Genomic DNA, 17,124 nt, shown 5'->3' on the forward strand with positions numbered 1-17,124 from the left:
TCACAACACAACTGATTGGCTCAAACACATTAAGAAGGAAAGAAATTCCACAAATTAACTTTTAACAAGGCTCACCTGTTTGAAATTGAAATGCATTCCAGATGACTATCTCATGAAGCTGGTTGAGAGAATGCCAAGAATGTGCAAAGCTGTGCATAGGCAAAGGGTGGCTACTTTGAAGAATCTCAAATATAAAATATATTTTGATTTGTTTAACACTTTTTTTGTGTTACTACATGATTCCATGTGTTTTTTCATAGTTTTGATGTTGATGCACTATTATTCTACAATGGAATGAGTAGGTGTGTCCAAACTTTTGAATGGTACTATATATATATTGTGTGTGAGAGAGAGGGGGGGAAGCACCTAGGTGTGTGCCCACGCACGCGTAAGCGTGTGTTGAGAGAGAGCGAAAGAGCTGATGAGACTTCATTCAAATCAAATCTGTTGCAGTTTTTAATCCTCACACTATTCTGGAGGCAATATCTGGATGAGGATTTCTTTTTTCACTGGTCGCTTGACAGAAACAGAAAAGTAGTTCTGCGTTTCGGTGCAGAATGAAGCGTTCCGAATGGGGACCAGACCCCGTGCCGCGGGCATAGTGGATGGCATTTTATCAACGATTTATCGCCTGAAAACAGATGGAGTGTCAATTTGACCACACGAACGGGGAAGATGACTTGTGCTTTTTCTCTGTGTATCCTCGTATATGTTTTGGATTTGGCTGTTGGTATGTCTCCGTTTTTTGTACTACATGGAGCATTTTGTTGTTATTTGCTAAAAAGTTTACATTTTATTTCTAAAGCTCCATGCTGTAGACCATTTTTACTAACCTATATATTTCACATTTAACTGTGTTAGGCTATAGCTCTAAAGCCTGCAGAGTGAAATTACATTGCAATGATTATAGGCTGCATAGGTTATTTTCTGACCAGTCTTACATGTTTGAAACGCATTACACTAGCCTAGATTGACTGTTAACAGTTCCAAGGTATTGACAGCCATCCAAAATGATTAGTTTGTCCATGAGGAGATGCACTGTATCATACAGCAATTTCTGTAGACTGTACATTGAGTATACTAGTTGAATGCATGTTTGATTAAATAGGCTAAAAGTTGTCTAATGCTAGTGAGGCTATGATGTCACAATCCTAGTTACCCAATCCAGTTTTTGATTGATTATCTGAGGGATAAAGGCTATTTGGCTGACCCATTTTACAGGTAATCTGTACTCTAAAATGATTAAATGCCACTGACCCAAGGCTCTAGGACCTGACAGAATGCAAGCCAACAAAACATTGAGGATATGCATTATTTCAAGCATCTAATATTAGTAACATAAATTGCAATCAGGATCTGTGATCAGATGTAAGTATAGCATTTCAATCCCATCATATGGCAGTAATATATGCTATAGAAATTGAGGGGAGGGAGAGCTTAATTGTGATTTCAGTGAATGCAGTTCCTATTGAAGTTGCTCAGTCACATGTGTGTGTGTCTGTGCGTGTGTGTGTGTGCGTGCGTGGATCTGTGTGTCTCTGGATCTGAGTCTGGCTCTGTAGTCTCGCTTGCCAGACCAATGGCACTCCACCCCCAGCGGCTCGTGAGATCAAGTTGGTCTGTGAGTGGGAGAGAGAGAGAGAGAAATTCATCTCCTTGCTAGCTTTCTGTCAGTGCTTCATTCACCACCTCCTCCTTCGCAGAGTCAATGCTTGCAGGCTTCAAGCATACGCTTAGGCTTTGAGTGAGCCTATTTTCAGAAGAATCAAGTCTCACAACAGTGCCAGTGTTTATTTCTCTGATCACCGTATAATCCAAAATAATTGGACTGGGTGTTCTGTATTGAAGGCCTATAATGTCCCATGTTAGATACAGCAGATGACAGCTGTCTGTCATGATGTCTGCTCAGAAGACAGAGCGAGCCTGAGGAGCTTGTTGGTCATTTTAGAGCACTAACATGAGATGAAGTAACACCCTGGGTATTTGCAGTGGGTCTTCTACTGTTTAATTTAGTTACATGTATTTGCACCAAAGAAAACAAGTGATATACAACAATACAGATTAAAACAAATAAAAAAACAATGTGCAGGTGTGGTTGGAAGCCCAAGGGCTTATATGAAAACCACACCACAAAAAAACTAAGTTTACATACACTTAGGTTGGAGTCATTAAAACCTGTTTTTCAACCACTCCACAAATTTCTTCTTAACAAACTATAGTTTTGGCAAGTCGGTTAGGACATCTACTTTGTGCATTTCTTCCAACGATTGTTTACAAACAGATTATTTCACTTATAATTCACTGTATCACAATATCAGTGGTTCAGAAGTTTACATACACTAAGCTGTCTGTGCCTTTAAACAGCTTGGAAAATTCCAGAAATTATGTTATGGCTTTAGAAGCTTCTAATAGGCTAATTGCCATAATTTGAGTCAATTGGAGGTGTACCTGTGGATGTATTTCAAGGCCTACCTTCAAGGCCTACCTTCAGACTATGGTTTGCAACTGCACATGGGGACAAATATCGTACTTTTTGGAGAAATGTCCTCTGGTCTGATGAAACACAAATAGAACTGTTTGGCCATAATGACCATCGTTATGTTTGGAGTAAAAAGGGGTAGGCTTGCAAGCCGAAGAACACCATCCCAACCGTGAAGCACTGGGGTGGCAGCATCATGTTGTGGGGGTGCTTTGCTGCAGGAGGGACTTGTGCACTTCACAAAATAGATGGCATCATGAGGATGGAAAATTATGTGGATATATTGAAGCAACATCTCAAGACATCAGTCAGGCAGTTAAAGCTTGGTCGCAAATGGGTCTTCCAAATGGACAATGACCCTAAGCATACTTCCAAAGTTGTGGCAAAATGGCTTAAGGGCAACAAAGTCAAGGTATTGGAGTAGCCATCACAAAGCCCTGACCTCAATCCCATAGAAAATTTGTGGGCAGAACTGAAAAATCATGTGCAAGCAAGGAGGCCTACAAATCTGGCTCAGTTACACCAGCTCTGTCAGGAGGAATGGGCCAAAATTCACCCAACTTATTGTGGGAAGCTTGTGGAAGGCTACCCGAAACGTTTGACCCAAGTTAAACAATTTAAAGGCAATACTACCAAATACTAATTGAGTGTATGTAAACTTCTGACCCACTGGGAATGTGATGAAAGAAATAAAAGCTGAAATAAATCATTCTCTCTACTATTATTCTGACATTTCACATTCTTAAAATAAAGTGGTGATCCTAACTGACCTAAGACAGGGAATTTGTACTAGGATAACATTTCAGGAATTGTGAAAAACTGAGTATAAATGTTTTTGGCTAAGGTGTATGTAAACTTCCGACTTCAACTGTAAGTACAAAAACTACTGTACTTAAACCATTCATCATTAACTCTGATGCTGGAGCATTCATTTATACTTCCTGGTGGTAATATAGTGAGTCTGGGCTCTAGTTGGGTGAGTAGGGACTATCGCTGCCTTTTGTTCACTGCGTAAGACAATGGTGATGCATTCAGGGGCCAATTCTGACATAAGAATATACGCCATTCCTACGCATACCTTTCCTACGCACTTCTCAGTATTTGGTAAGTATTTGCTTTTCTTACTTACGCCTTGATCACACCGACAGTGTCATTGCACAAAATGGTATGCAGCATCATCTGGATATGTGTGCAACAAACGTTAAACATTCACCTTCAGCTACCATTTCTTACAAGCTGTCTACGCATACAATTTGATGCACACCTTTGATAAATCCAACATATGCACCACATAGAACGCACTGCAACTGTCTCTGCTGCAAACACAGCATTCCATTGGAAATTAATGTACAAGTCATGGACAAAAGTTTTGAGAATGACACAAATATTAATTTTCACAAAGTTTGCTGCTTCAATGTCTTTAGATATTTTGGCAGATGTTACTATGGAAAACTGAAGTATAATTCCAAGCATTTCATAAGTGTCAAAGGCTTTTATTGACAATTATATTAAGTTGATGCAAAGAGTCAATATTTGCAGTATTGACCCTTCTTTTTCAAGACCTCTGCAATCCAGCTTGGCATGCTGTCAATTAACTTCTGGGCCACATCTTGACTGATGGCAGCCCATTCTTGCATAATCAATGCTTGGAGTTTGTCAGAATTTGTGGGTTTTTGTTTGTCCACCTGCCTCTTGAGGATTGACCACAAGTTCTCAATGGGATTAAGGTCTGGGGAGTTTCCTGGCCATGGACCCAAAATATCGATGTTTTGTTCCCCGAGCCACTTAGTTATCACTTTTGCCTTATGTCAAGGTGCTCCATCATGCTGGAAAGGGGATTGTTCGTCACCAAACTGTTCCTGTATGGTTGGGAGAAGGTACCATTCTTTATTCATGGCTGTGTTCTTAGGCAAAATTGTGAGCGAGCCCACACCCTTGGCTGAGAAGCAACCCCACACATGAATGGTCTCAGGATGCTTTACTGTTGGCATGACACAGGACTGATGGTAGCACTCACCTTGTCTTCTCCGGACAATCTTTTTTCCGGATGCCCCAAACAATCGGAAAGGGGATTCATCAGAGAAAATTACTTTACCCCAGTCCTCAGCAGTCCAATCCCTGTACCTTTTGCAGAATATCAGTCTGTCCCTGATGTTTTTCCTGGAGAGAAGTGGCTTCTTTGCTGCTCTTTTTGACACCAGGCCATCCTCCAAAAGTCTTCGCCTCACTGTGCATGCAGATGCACTCACACCTGCCTGCTCCCATTCCTGAGCAAGCTCTGTACTGGTGGTGCCCCGATCCCGCAGCTGAATCAACTTTAGGAGACGGTCCTGGCGCTTGCTGGACTTTCTTGGGCGCCCTGAAGCCTTCTTCACAACAATTTAACTGCTCTCCTTGAAGTTCTTGATGATCCGATAAATGGTTGATTTAGGTGCAATTTTACTGGCAGCAATATCCTTGCCTGTGAAGCCCTTTTTGTGCAAAGCAATGATGACGACACGTGTTTCCTTGCAGGTAACCATGATTGACAGAGGAAGAACAATGATTCCAAGCACCACCCTCCTTTTGAAGCTTCCAGTCTGTTATTCGAACTCAATCAGCATGACAGAGTGATCTCCAGCCTTGTCCTCGTCAACACTCACACCTGTGTTCACGAGAGAATCACTGACATGATGTCAGCTGGTCCTTTTGTGGCAGGGCTGAAATGCATTGGAAATGTTTTTGGGGGGGATTCAGTTCATTTGCATGGCAAAGAGGGACTTTGCAATTAATTGCAATTCATCTGATCACTCTTCATAACATTCTGGAGTATATGCAAATTGCCATCATACAAACTGAGGCAGCAGACTTTATGAAAATGTATATTTGTGTCATTCTCAAAACTTTTGGCCACGACTGTACTTCTGATGCAACCAAAACACAATGACAGTAGCGGTGGGGTCAAGGCGTTACCTAATTCAGTGGTGTACTGCTCTGCAGGTTTGGCTGGCTACCTGAAAGCCCTCCCACCTGCTGGCTAACAGATTTTCTTGTTGAGTTTTCATTCAATAGGGTTTTCAGTACAATTATCTTAAGCCATCCCTTTAAATCGATACTGATAGAGGCTAATATTTAACAATAGAAAACAGAAATAGAAAACAGAGAAACTCCCTGCAAGTTAAATGGCCGTACAATTTAAATTCTGCATAATGGCACAGCATTTCATAAACTTCACTGTGGGAAAGTTGATATGTTGATATGCTTCAGTTTGCTGCCACATGACTGGTTTCACATTTGTCTCCAGCGATTGTAAGGTAAAACAGATCTAAAACATATGCAATTTATATTTACAATTCCCTTATCCAAACGGATTACTAATTTACCTAGCTCTTATCAATAGCTCTTATCAAGTTGTAAATTACAGTGCATGGAGAATGGTGTAATTTCTATCTGAAAAAAATAAGTAGGCCTAGATGCTTTTTCCACTTGGAACCGGTAGGTTCGCTAGACATTATTCATGGTTTCCTCGCACATAAAGGTGGTGGAATTATTCGTAAATTAAGTCAAGGTCAGAATACAGTGTATCTCTTGACACACCTCCGTCACACCTTCATTTATTTGATCTCCACCCCAAAGGAATAGCGGTTGAATAGCATGCTATACTCATGCTTAAGTTCAAAGTCAGAATAGGCATAAAAACATAATTACTTTCCATTTACGCACGCTTAACTCTGGTCAGATTCGGGCCCTCAAGACCTAACCTCACCAACAGTAAGTGATGAGGAGGATGTAGCTGACAGCCTCAATAGTTAGGTTATGTTCAATAGTCACCATACAGAAGAAAACGTACTGAAATAGGGACGGACTACCTTGTCCTATAAGAAACCCTTATAAATACGAACCTGATTGGGATTGTATATTCTTATTGGAAGGGCCCCTTTAAGAAATGTCAACTGACATCATAAAAACACCTGAGTCAAGTATTTTTGCCTTCACCAACAGGATTCACGTAAGTCGCTCTGGATAAGAGCGTCTGCTAAATGACTAAAATGTAAAATGTAAATGTACATGGTTGAATGGCAGCTCTCTTTGCTCCAAAAAGCTGCCATTTCTTTCTTTATTTTTCAAATGTTTGTGAGTATGAAGCTCCCTCCAGCTCTCTCCTCCTGGGTCTGTGGATGAAAAGATGGGGGATTAGCGGGAGAAACATGAGGAAAAATAATCCACCTTGACGTCAGGGTGTAGAGGCCAAGGTGGGAGGAGGGGTGGGGATTCTATACTGGAGTAGCAGTATGAAACAGGAGATTACACTCCTTACCAGCTGCCCTGCACTGTGCTACGCTTATGTCTCTTTAAGTGCTCTGGGATCAGTCCTGGGCCATCACACCATCACACTCAACATGCCAAAAAGTCAAGGGTCATCGTGGATACCTGATCCTACAGATTTAATATGTACTATTTACACCCTGGTGTTATTATATAGGTTGTTCAGCGAAATTAGTCCTTTTTGGTTTATTTAACCTAATTTAACATTCTGTCATGATGAGCACATGTTTAACTTAATTAAAAACATGTTTTACTATATCAAGAGGTTAAATAACAAAAAGGACTATAGTAAGTGCCTAATTAAGTGCCAAATAAAGTAACAGAGTTGACTGTAACAGGGTTGACAATTTAACCTTAAATAAGCCATAAATCCCCTTGTGACAGGAGGAATGGAAGCTTGTTGTGTACAACCGGGAGGGGCAATTAAATGCAAGCTTCACAAAAATGTTATAATTGTTAAAATATTTCTAGCCTGTCTACCTTTGGGTAACAGGGTTGACGTGTTATGCTCGACCCACTCAGTTTCCACCACAAAACACCAGAAAATTTACAAAAAGAGTGGAACCTGATTTGACTATTAGAGGTTCAATGTCTCTTTAGAAAAATGTATTTAAGGCCTCTCGAGTGGCTCAGCGGTCTAAAGCACTGCAATGCAGTGTTGCGGTGTCACTACAGCCTGCGATCGGCCGTGACTGGAAGTCCCATAGGGCGGCGCACAATTGGCCCAGGGCCATCCGGGTTAGTGGAGGGTTTGGCCGGGGGCGCATTTCATGGCTCATCGCGCTCTAGCGACTCCTTGTGGCGGGCTGGGCGCCTGCAGGCTGACTTCGACCGTCAGTTGAACAGTGTTTCCTACGACACATTGGTGCAGCTGGCTTCCGGGTTAAGTGGGCGGGTGTTAAGAAGCGTGGCTTGGCTGGTTGTGTTTCGGAGGACGCATAACTTGACCTTCGCCTCTCCTGAGCCCGTTGTAGACTTGCAGTGATGAGACAAGATCGTAATCACGAAATTGAGGAGATAAAGGGGGTAAAAAAAATTATAATAAGAAAAATGTATTTAAAAAGGAATGGTTTTACCATTATAAAATGAGAGTTCAGTTCACGTAACAGGGTGGACCTTAAAATAAGGGTCATGTTGTATTTTTAGCTTAAAATGAATCACTAATCACAATAAATAAATAGTAATCTTCAGAAATTATGTTGTCAAAGCAGAAATTGGCTTGGCCTTTACAATGATGGTGAAAACTTGGAGAAATGTTGGGGTTAAGTGGGTTAAAATCTTCATAGAAGTCACAGAGTCCACAGAGGGACATGTCAAAATGCTGATTTATTGAATTTTCCATGTGGTCTATATGAAAGGGCACCTCCAGACGAGCTTCAATGCCATACAACTCTCCTTCCGTGGCCTCCAACTGCTCTTAAATACAAGTCAAACTAAATGCATGCTCTTCAACCGATCGCTGCCTGCACCTGCTCGCCCGTCCAGCATCACTACTCTGGACGGTTCTACAAATACCTAGGTGTCTGGTTAGACTGTAAACTCTCCTTCCAGACTCACATCAGACATCTCCAATCCAAAGTTAAATCTAGAATTGGCTTCCTATTTCGCAAAAAAGTATGAAGCTCATGCTGCCAAACATACCCAAACATACCCTCGTAAAACTGACCATCCTACCGATCCTCGACTTCGGCGATGTCATTTACAAAATAGCCTCCAATACCCTACTCAATAAATTTGATGCAGTCTATCACAGTGCCATCCGCTTTGTCACCAAAGCCCCATATACTACCCACCACTGCGACCTGTACGCTCTCGTTGGCTGGCCCTCGCTTCATACTCGTCGCCAAACTCACTGGCTCTAGGTCATCTACAAGACCCTACTAGGTAAAGTTGCCTCTTATCTCAGCTCGCTGGTCACCATAGCAGCACCCACCTGTAGCACGCGCTCCAGCAGGTATATCTCACTGGTCACCCCCAAAGCCAATTCCTCCTTCGGCCGCCCCTCCTTCCAGTTCTCTGCTGCCAATGACTGGAACGAACTACAAAAATCTCTGAAACTGGAAACACTTATCTCCCTCACTAGCTTTAAGCACCAGCTGTCAGAGCAGCTCACAGATTACTGCACCTGTACATAGCCCATCTATAATTTAGCCCAAACAACTACCTCTTCCCCTACTGTATTTATTTATTTTGCTCCTTTGCACCCCATTATTTCTATTTCTACTTTGCACTTTCTTCCACTGCAAATCTACCATTCCAGTGTTTTACTTGCTATATTGTATGTACTTCGACCCACCATGGCCTTTTTTGCCTTTACCTCCCTTATCTCACCTCATTTGCTCACATTGTTTATAGACTTGTTTTTCTACTGTATTATTGACTGTATGTTTGTTTTACTCCATGTGTAACTCTGTGTTGTTGTATGTGTCATACAGCTTTGTTTTATCTTGGCCAGGTCGCAATTGTAAATGAGAACGTGTTCTCAACTTGCCTACCTGGTTAAATAAAGGTGAAATAAAATAAAATAAATTGTGGAATGACCCATACAACACTATAACACTGACAATATTTACTTACTGTAAAGCTAGGTGAGATTCTTTCTGCCACAGAATGCGCTGATGATGAAAGTGCAGCAGATAACCTAGCAGTTAGAGCGTTAGGCCAGTAAACCAAAAGGTGGCTAGTTCGAATCCCCAAGCTGAAAAATCTATTAATGTGCCCTTGAGCAAGGAATGTAACCCTAATTGCTCCAGGGTCACTGTTGATAATGGCAGACCCTGGCCGTGACCCCACTCTCTAAGGGTGTCTCAGGGGGAGTTTCCAATTCACACATGCACATAATACACACTTGTACATGGGAAATAGGACAAATATAAGCAACCACCTAATTATTATAAAAGAAAACATATCATTACAGTGCATTAATTCTCAGAGAGAATGAGGTCGCTACTAGGTTTTCTCTCCCTCTCCAGGGTAGAGATAGAGATCTGTGCTTCTCAGCACTATATCATGTCTTTGGCTTGTTTAGGAAACAGGTTGGCTTTTAATTCACCATACATACTTTACTTTACTATGACCACGATAATGGGAGAAATAGCGCAACATAAACATGCACTTGTGCTGCCATTGCTACCCTACCTTTACATAGATATAGACACCTACTATTACCACAGTTAATGAATGAACAAGCCCATAATGATCATGAAAGTAAAGGGGGAAATGTGTGCACACAATATTCCTATCCCACGCTGTAATAGCCTGCAAAACAAAAACAGATGAAATTTGATTATGCACTATTAACAATCCATGTAATTACAGCTAGCCTATAAGGTTTGATTTCCAATGCTCCAGAGACAGGGAGGTATGGTCATTTGAGAACTATAGTAACACAAACACAAGAGGGTCTTTAAGAATCATAGAATAAAATAGAACAACTTTATGTCTAATGAATGCCTTTAGCAAGTGCTGGACTATGTTATGGGTTTCATAGAAGGACTATGTTGTAGAGATAAAAGTGTGTGGAAATGTGTGTAACATATTTTACTTCTTTCTTTGACCCACAGGCTATTTAACTGTCACTCTTGAGCCTCTCCCTCCCGTTGTCATTGGAGACACGGTAACGCTCAAGTGCAATTTCATGACAGATGGCAACCTGCGAGAGATTGTGTGGTTTCGGGTGAGTAGGGTGGCCTTGAGATCCCTGTATGAACCGTATGGTTGTTTGTAACAGCACATACTGTATCTTGTGTTTACCTCTATGAGAAGCTTTTGATTAGGTTGGCTTTGTTCTCTGACATTTTCCATTGACACTTCAATTAAAACTATGACAAACGCATCAAAGCTTTTGATGTAAAGAGAGAGTGTATTATATACAGTACATAACTGTACTGTATCTAATGGCTTCTGAAGAGCTACTAGCTTTGATAAGCTCCTTAAACTATGAACGTATGTAGCGATACGTAATATAGTCCACACGGACAGTTTGTTTCACCCCGAACTCCCAGCTCCTCCAAAATAAAATGAATACCTAGTAACAACTAACTAAACTGATTAAAGTGGCAAAAGAAGAGGCTTCAAAGCTCTCTAGCCTTCATGAATTGGAAAAGAATAACTTTGTGCATCGATTAAAAAACGGATTAATCTCACGGCACAAAGCCTCTCCACTATTTGACCTAGATATTTTGTGTGTATGCATTGATATGTTCGCTATGTGTGCCGTTTTTAATGTATGTAATTCTGTCCTTGAGCTGTTCTTGTTGTTGATGTTCTCTATTTTGTCATGTTTTATGTTCTGTGTGGACTCCAGGTTGAGTAGCTGTTGCGATTGGGGATCCTAATATAATACCAAATACCAAGATTGTGTTTTGTGTAGAAACTTGTGTTACATGTCCGTGGATACGTGTCCAGGGTGTGTAATATGAGGTATTCCTTCACTTTCTAGGTGACAGAGGGTGGCAGTGCCAAGCAGAAGATCTTCACCTACGATGCCATGACCAACACCAACTTCTCCCATATGGAGGACTTCCGCAGACGAGAAGACTTGGTCTACCAATCAACTGTCCGGTAAGCTTGAACTGTAGGCTGCAGCCAAAAGAAAGAGAACATTGGTCTGTGTTTTCACTCGCAAGTGTAGGCTTATTTTATTGAGCTTATCGTATCTTATCTTATCTTATCGTATTTTATCTGATCATATTCAATGCTTTGAGTACCTGGAAAACTCCTAACCTGTATGGTTATTATCTTCATGGGGTTTGTTGTTGTACTGCCAGGCTCCCTGAGGTCCAGATGGGCGATGATGGGCCGTATGAGTGCCACGTGGGGATCTACGACAAGGCCTCTAGAGACAGGGTGGTCTTAGCCTCTGGCAGCATCGTGCTCACTGTCATGGGTAAGATTCAAGAGAATTAACGCTATAATGATATGATCATGTGGTATTTTAATCACCTCTGCCTCCCCCTACTGTTGAGATGTGGGAAATGCACAGGGGACTACTTTCTGATAGTATTTTATGTACATCAGCGTTGCCTCCCACAATGTTCCGGTTTAACACGTCTGTACGTAATAGAACGTCAGTTTGACATACAGGGACCACGCCACTGCCTGATCTGCATGAATACAATACAAAATAGTAGCTAGCAAGATGGAGATCACGGAGGTTATTTTGAATGAGTGCATTTCGCAAGTGGCTAGTTTGCATCAACTAACTTCATTAAAACCACTGCAAAGGTGTTGCCTTCAAACGTTGGTTTCGAATTGCGACGTTCTGGCATGTCTACCTTGTGATTTGTTGGAGAGTTGTTTGTCTGACACACCCTGGAATCCCCTCCCCCTGATCAAGGTTACCAAGAGAGTCCATCTTGTATATCAGGTCTACGAGACTAACGTTATGCCCTCAAGTACAGTACAGACATGTTTGTTTCAGTTAGTTTTATATGTGGCCCTTCTGGAAATACTAGATGCAAAATGTGCCTATATGTAGATGGATTTCTCGTTTTGAGTCACAGGTTCTATGCTATTTTCCTCCATAGTTCCTCCTAAATCCATTTCTGTAGTGGCAGCAGACTGCCCGGCCCCCTTCCGTCGCTATGACACCCAGAACTTCACTCTAGTCTGCATCGTCATGGGAGGAAAGCCAGCCCCTATGGTGAGTTTGCCCACATGCAAACAGTACTCATACTGAAATATGTTTTGAAGTAAAAACACTTTTGAAATGACGGGTGTGATTGGTTGTTACAGGCTCATACTATGTCTTTATCCTTTCAGGTGTACTTCAAGCGTGACGGTGAGCTGATCGAGGTGGTCCCCTCTATTATGGAGGGTGGCGGGGGCAAATCCCAGGGCAGGGGCAAGGCAGGGCTATGGATCTCAAGGCCCCTGATCAGTAGAGACCTGGATGACACCAAACTGAAGAAGTCCCTCTCCCTGCTTGACCAGGAGAAGCCACCCCGTCTGGACCATGACACCCCTGGGAACGGAGGGATGGGGAAGATGGTAGGGGCCGGGGGGGAGCCAGGAAGTCTGGAGGGGTCTGAGCCCAGCCCCACCACCACGGAGGTGATCCCAGAGACAGTGGTAAGCCGGGAGTTCCCTCGCTGGATGCAGAGCACTGACCCGCTCTACTACTTCCAACACCGGCGGCAGGCGTCCAGCGACGGCACCATGGAGGTCAGAGCCATGCTCACCTGGAGCCTCAACCCTCAGCTGGACAACGACGCCCTGTACAGCTGCGAGGTCAAGCACCCAGCTCTGTCCATGCCCATGCAGGCTGAGGTCACTCTGTGTGAGTACCAGATTAGACCATGACAATCAGCTGGATACCAAATATCTCCTCCATGAGGACATAAACCCACTTTTTATGCCACCCAAATACTGGATACCCAAGGAGTCCATGTCTGTATTGACCTATCAGAGCTAGGGATGCAAGGGGAGAGAACATTCTAAAAGAATAACTTGTTAAAATAATAGTTCAAATTCACTTTAGGTATTTTTCCTGAATTAACAGAAAATGAACATGGTGTCTGAAAGCTCGTAATTTGTGGAATATACACTGAGTATACAAAACATTATGAAGTGTCAATGAAGGGGAGGAGACAGGTTAAAGAAGGATTGTTAATCCTTGAGAAAATTGAGACATGGATTGTGTATGTGTGCCATTCAGAGGGTGAATGGGCAAGGATACTATTTAAGTGCCTTTGAACAGGACATGGTAGTAGGTGCCAGGCGCACCGGTTTGTATCAACAGCTGCAACGCTACTGCTTTTTTCACGCTCAACAGTTTCCTGTGTGTATCAGGAATTGGTCCACCACCCAAAATACATCCAGCCAACTTGACACAACTGTGAGAAGCATTGGAGTCAACATGGGCCAGCATCCCAGTAGAACGCTTTCGACACCTTGTAGAGTCCATGTCCTGACGAGTTGAGGCTGTTCTGAGGGCAAAAAGGTGGAGTGCAACTCAATATTAGGAAGGTGTACCTAATGTTTGGTGTGCTCAGTGTATATACAACCCTACTTAGAGCTAATGCATTCAGTAATGTCAGAAAACAGGCACTTCCCAGCCTAAAGCATCAGCCAACTACAGGAAAATACAGTACAGAGACCCTGATCACTATGCTTCAGCTCAGGACCCAGCAGCAGTCAGCAACGATTTAGAGGCAGTGACTCACTTAATGAGGATGCTCCTTAATGGAGTATTTTGTTCAGAGGATCCATTAGTTCTGCTTAGAAATGCTGGAGAAATCTCACAGTAGATTAGCCATTTTCTACACAGTTACATATGTAAGTCCATAAGCACACACACACACCTACACACGCATGGTCTGTATGCAGCACAGCCACCGGCATCAGTTCATGATGAATACATGTCAAACCTCATACCAGTTAGTTTGAGTGGATTACTAGATCTAGTGGAGATTTATCATCATCAAAAACAGTTATTCCCAGTCAGCCATGGTTTAGCAGGCATGCTCAAATAAAAATGGATTCTAAGGCTGAGAGCTTTTTGCGTAGTATACAGAGAATATAGATGCTTCATTTATTCCTTTAGAAATCATTTGAGACATAAGGAAAAATAGTGTTTTGTTAAAATACTAAAAGATTGAAAATAAGTAACATTCATTTATTTTTTATTTTATTTGTTTCCCTTTAGCTGCTCCCAGGGGCCCCAAACTGTCCATGACGCCTGGTAAGGCTAAAGTAGGAGACACTGTCCGCATTACAGTTCAGGGCCTCCAGATCTCATCCACTGGGGTGAGTACAAAATAAATGCTTTATTCTTATATTATTCATACCAGTAAGTACATTCAACTGTAGGAAAGACAACCACATATCACCATCATTGAAAGAAAACCTTCATAAAAAATAAAACATTTCTCCAGCAGGTGTCGCCCTACGACTATATAATACATCTGAATGAAAGTCGTATGTACATTTGCATGAAAGTCATTCTGCATGTTTGAGGGAATTTGTAAGAGTAATGCGAGCTGGCAAGACACTCAGTTGATAATGTTGATCACATACTATTTATTTGGGAGTCAAGGTGTCTTGCATATCAGTGATCTTGTGCAGTCTGACAGCAATGTTGTCAATCTCGTACACACACATTATTTACAAAGGATGCTTTTCCACATGCACTTCCCAGAATATGGTGTTCCCCGAGCCATTGTTCACCTGGACTAGAGTGGGAGGTCCTCTGCTGGACGGAAGAGAGGATCATAATGGGAGGGAGCTGGTGCTGGAGCGAGTACCGGCCAAGCTCAACGGCTCCATGTTTCGATGCACTGCCCAGAACCCTCTGGGATCCACAGACACATACACACGGCTTATCGTGTTTGGTGAGTGTGTGAGGGTTCTCTGTGTCAGGTTACCCTCTCTCCTCATCCACATGACTGACTTTGTTTTCTCTGTTTTAACAGAGAACCCCAGACTTAAGGGGAGACACAATTTTGTTGGTAAGCATAGAGAGAATGGACAAAAGAGAACTCAATTCTTTACATGGTCAAAGTAAGACATATCATCCTACTGAAGATGAGTAACTAACACTTATTTACTTCTATTAGTAGATGCAGCCTATTGCAATGAGGGACTGGGGCTGACCACCATGATGCTAATGTTAGCCGTGACATGGGAGATGACGTGAGCAGCAAAATGGACCCATGACCTTCTCCAGTCACTCTAATCTCTCCAGTCTCTTCCTCTTCACTCACTTCCCCATCTTCTGGAGTTCCAGCCACTGGACCTGAAGAAGCACTGTTCACTTTTCATAAAAGCAGTTAATGAAAATAAAAACATTGTCAGAAATATAAAAGATAAGAACTACATGCATTCTAACTCTTAGCGTTTATGTTGTCATTCTGCCTGTCTAACTGCATCTTCCCTTTTTGTCTTGTCAACATCCTATGATCAACTATCACAGTGGCTATGTTTTATGGTAGACCCCAATGTGTGTTAGAGGTCTTTTTAACCAAGTTGGTGTGGGCTGGCCCGCATTAGATGCTTTTTCCCATCTTCCTGTTATTTGAAGGCCAGAATGCATACAATGGGCAATGTTTTTGAAATATCTTGGTCAGCCAGACCTTGAAGGAAATAAATGTTTGGTTGGAAAAATAATAATTGAAATAGGTAAAGAGCTGTATATTTTAGGTCATTGGCTGAAATGCTTGCAATTCCTTAAGGAACATGTATGGTCTGTGGTAGGCCTACTGGCCCTACTTTAATGCACAGCCCAGTTTCTTTTACCAATGAGAAATCTTAGTCACGGCGCCAATGTGACATTGATTCAATGGTTGGAAAGATGGGGAGAGGTCTGTCTGTGATAAAGAGACGCTTTGCTTTTTTGACACCACACTCCACAAAGCAAGGCCTGCAGGCTTTATTTTTATATTATGTTGATTATTGCCCAGTCATATGGTCAGGTGCTGCAAAGAAGGACCTACAAAAACTGCAGCTGGCCCAGATCAGAGCGGCACGTCTTACTCTTCACTGTAATCAGAGGGCTGATATAAATACTATGCATGCCAGTCTCTCTTTGCTAAAAGTAGAGGAGAGACTAACTGCATCACTTCTTCTTTTTATAAGAAACAATGTGTTGCAAATTCCAAATTGTTTGCACATTAAACTTACACACACTTGCCCCACCACAAATGCCACCAGGGCTCTTTTCACAGTCCCCAAACAAATTCAAGAAAACATAGTATTAAATAGAGCCATGATTGCATGGAACTCCTATCTCAGATGGCTCAAGTGAACAGCAAACCTGGTAAAAAAACTAAACAGATAAAGCAACACTTCATGGCACAATGCCTCTTCTATTTGACCTAGATATGTTGTGTGTATGTACTGATATGTAAGCTATGTGTGATGTTTTTCATTTGTATAGTTCTGTCTTTGAGCTGTTGTCTATAAATGTTCTGTATTATCAAGTTTCATGTTTTGTGTGGACCACAGGAAGAGTACTGCTACTACAGTTATTTGGGATCTTAATAAAATACCAATATTCCGCCTATCGTTTGGATATGTGCTCTGCGGGGCATAGAGATCTGTGATGAAACTTGAGCCTACGATGACATGATATGTCATGTTGAATATTTCTCTAAAAACTACATGAATATGTAATTGGATCTTTATGGCATTACTGATTGCGTATAACACCCAAGTAATGAATATCACCCGAGGCAATTTCAATTATAGGCTACAGACTATATGGTTACTGGAGTCTATTGGCAATTCATACCATGAAAACAGTGGTGGTTGTAAACTTGGATCATGTCACTCATTCCACGGACGACCGAGTCACTGAGGGTTTTCGCTCCACCCTCTGATTGACAAATGAAGGTCACTAC

General features: G+C 42.0%; 1 protein-coding gene across 1 annotated transcript; it reads left to right on the forward strand.

The window, feature by feature from the left end:
- Nucleotides 1–374: 374 nt before the first annotated feature.
- On the forward strand, nucleotides 375–16,704 carry LOC106566813 (immunoglobulin superfamily member 21). The gene is made up of 10 exons (XM_014135234.3): nucleotides 375–730; nucleotides 10,348–10,460; nucleotides 11,226–11,347; nucleotides 11,554–11,672; nucleotides 12,313–12,428; nucleotides 12,548–13,064; nucleotides 14,433–14,533; nucleotides 14,925–15,117; nucleotides 15,199–15,234; nucleotides 15,343–16,704. Exons 1-10 carry the CDS (start codon nucleotides 676–678, stop codon nucleotides 15,420–15,422), a joined length of 1,452 nt encoding a protein of 483 aa, XP_013990709.1. The 5' UTR covers nucleotides 375–675; the 3' UTR covers nucleotides 15,423–16,704.
- Nucleotides 16,705–17,124: the final 420 nt, after the last annotated feature.

This window comes from Salmo salar, chromosome 13 (genome assembly GCF_965601325.2).
Source record: "Salmo salar chromosome 13, fSalSal1, whole genome shotgun sequence".
NCBI lineage: Eukaryota > Metazoa > Chordata > Actinopteri > Salmoniformes > Salmonidae > Salmo > Salmo salar.

What these genes read in the sequence shown, in the direction of transcription:
- LOC106566813 (XM_014135234.3), top strand. Translation starts at nt 676, where the DNA reads ATGACTTGTGCTTTTTCTCTGTGTATCCTCGTATATGTTTTGGATTTG. An exon ending in GCAGGCTGAGGTCACTCTGT is followed by an intron (nt 13,065 to 14,432) that starts GTGAGTACCAGA and finishes GTTTCCCTTTAG; the next exon opens with CTGCTCCCAGGGGCCCCAAA. An exon ending in GGGGAGACACAATTTTGTTG is followed by an intron (nt 15,235 to 15,342) that starts GTAAGCATAGAG and finishes TACTTCTATTAG; the next exon opens with TAGATGCAGCCTATTGCAAT.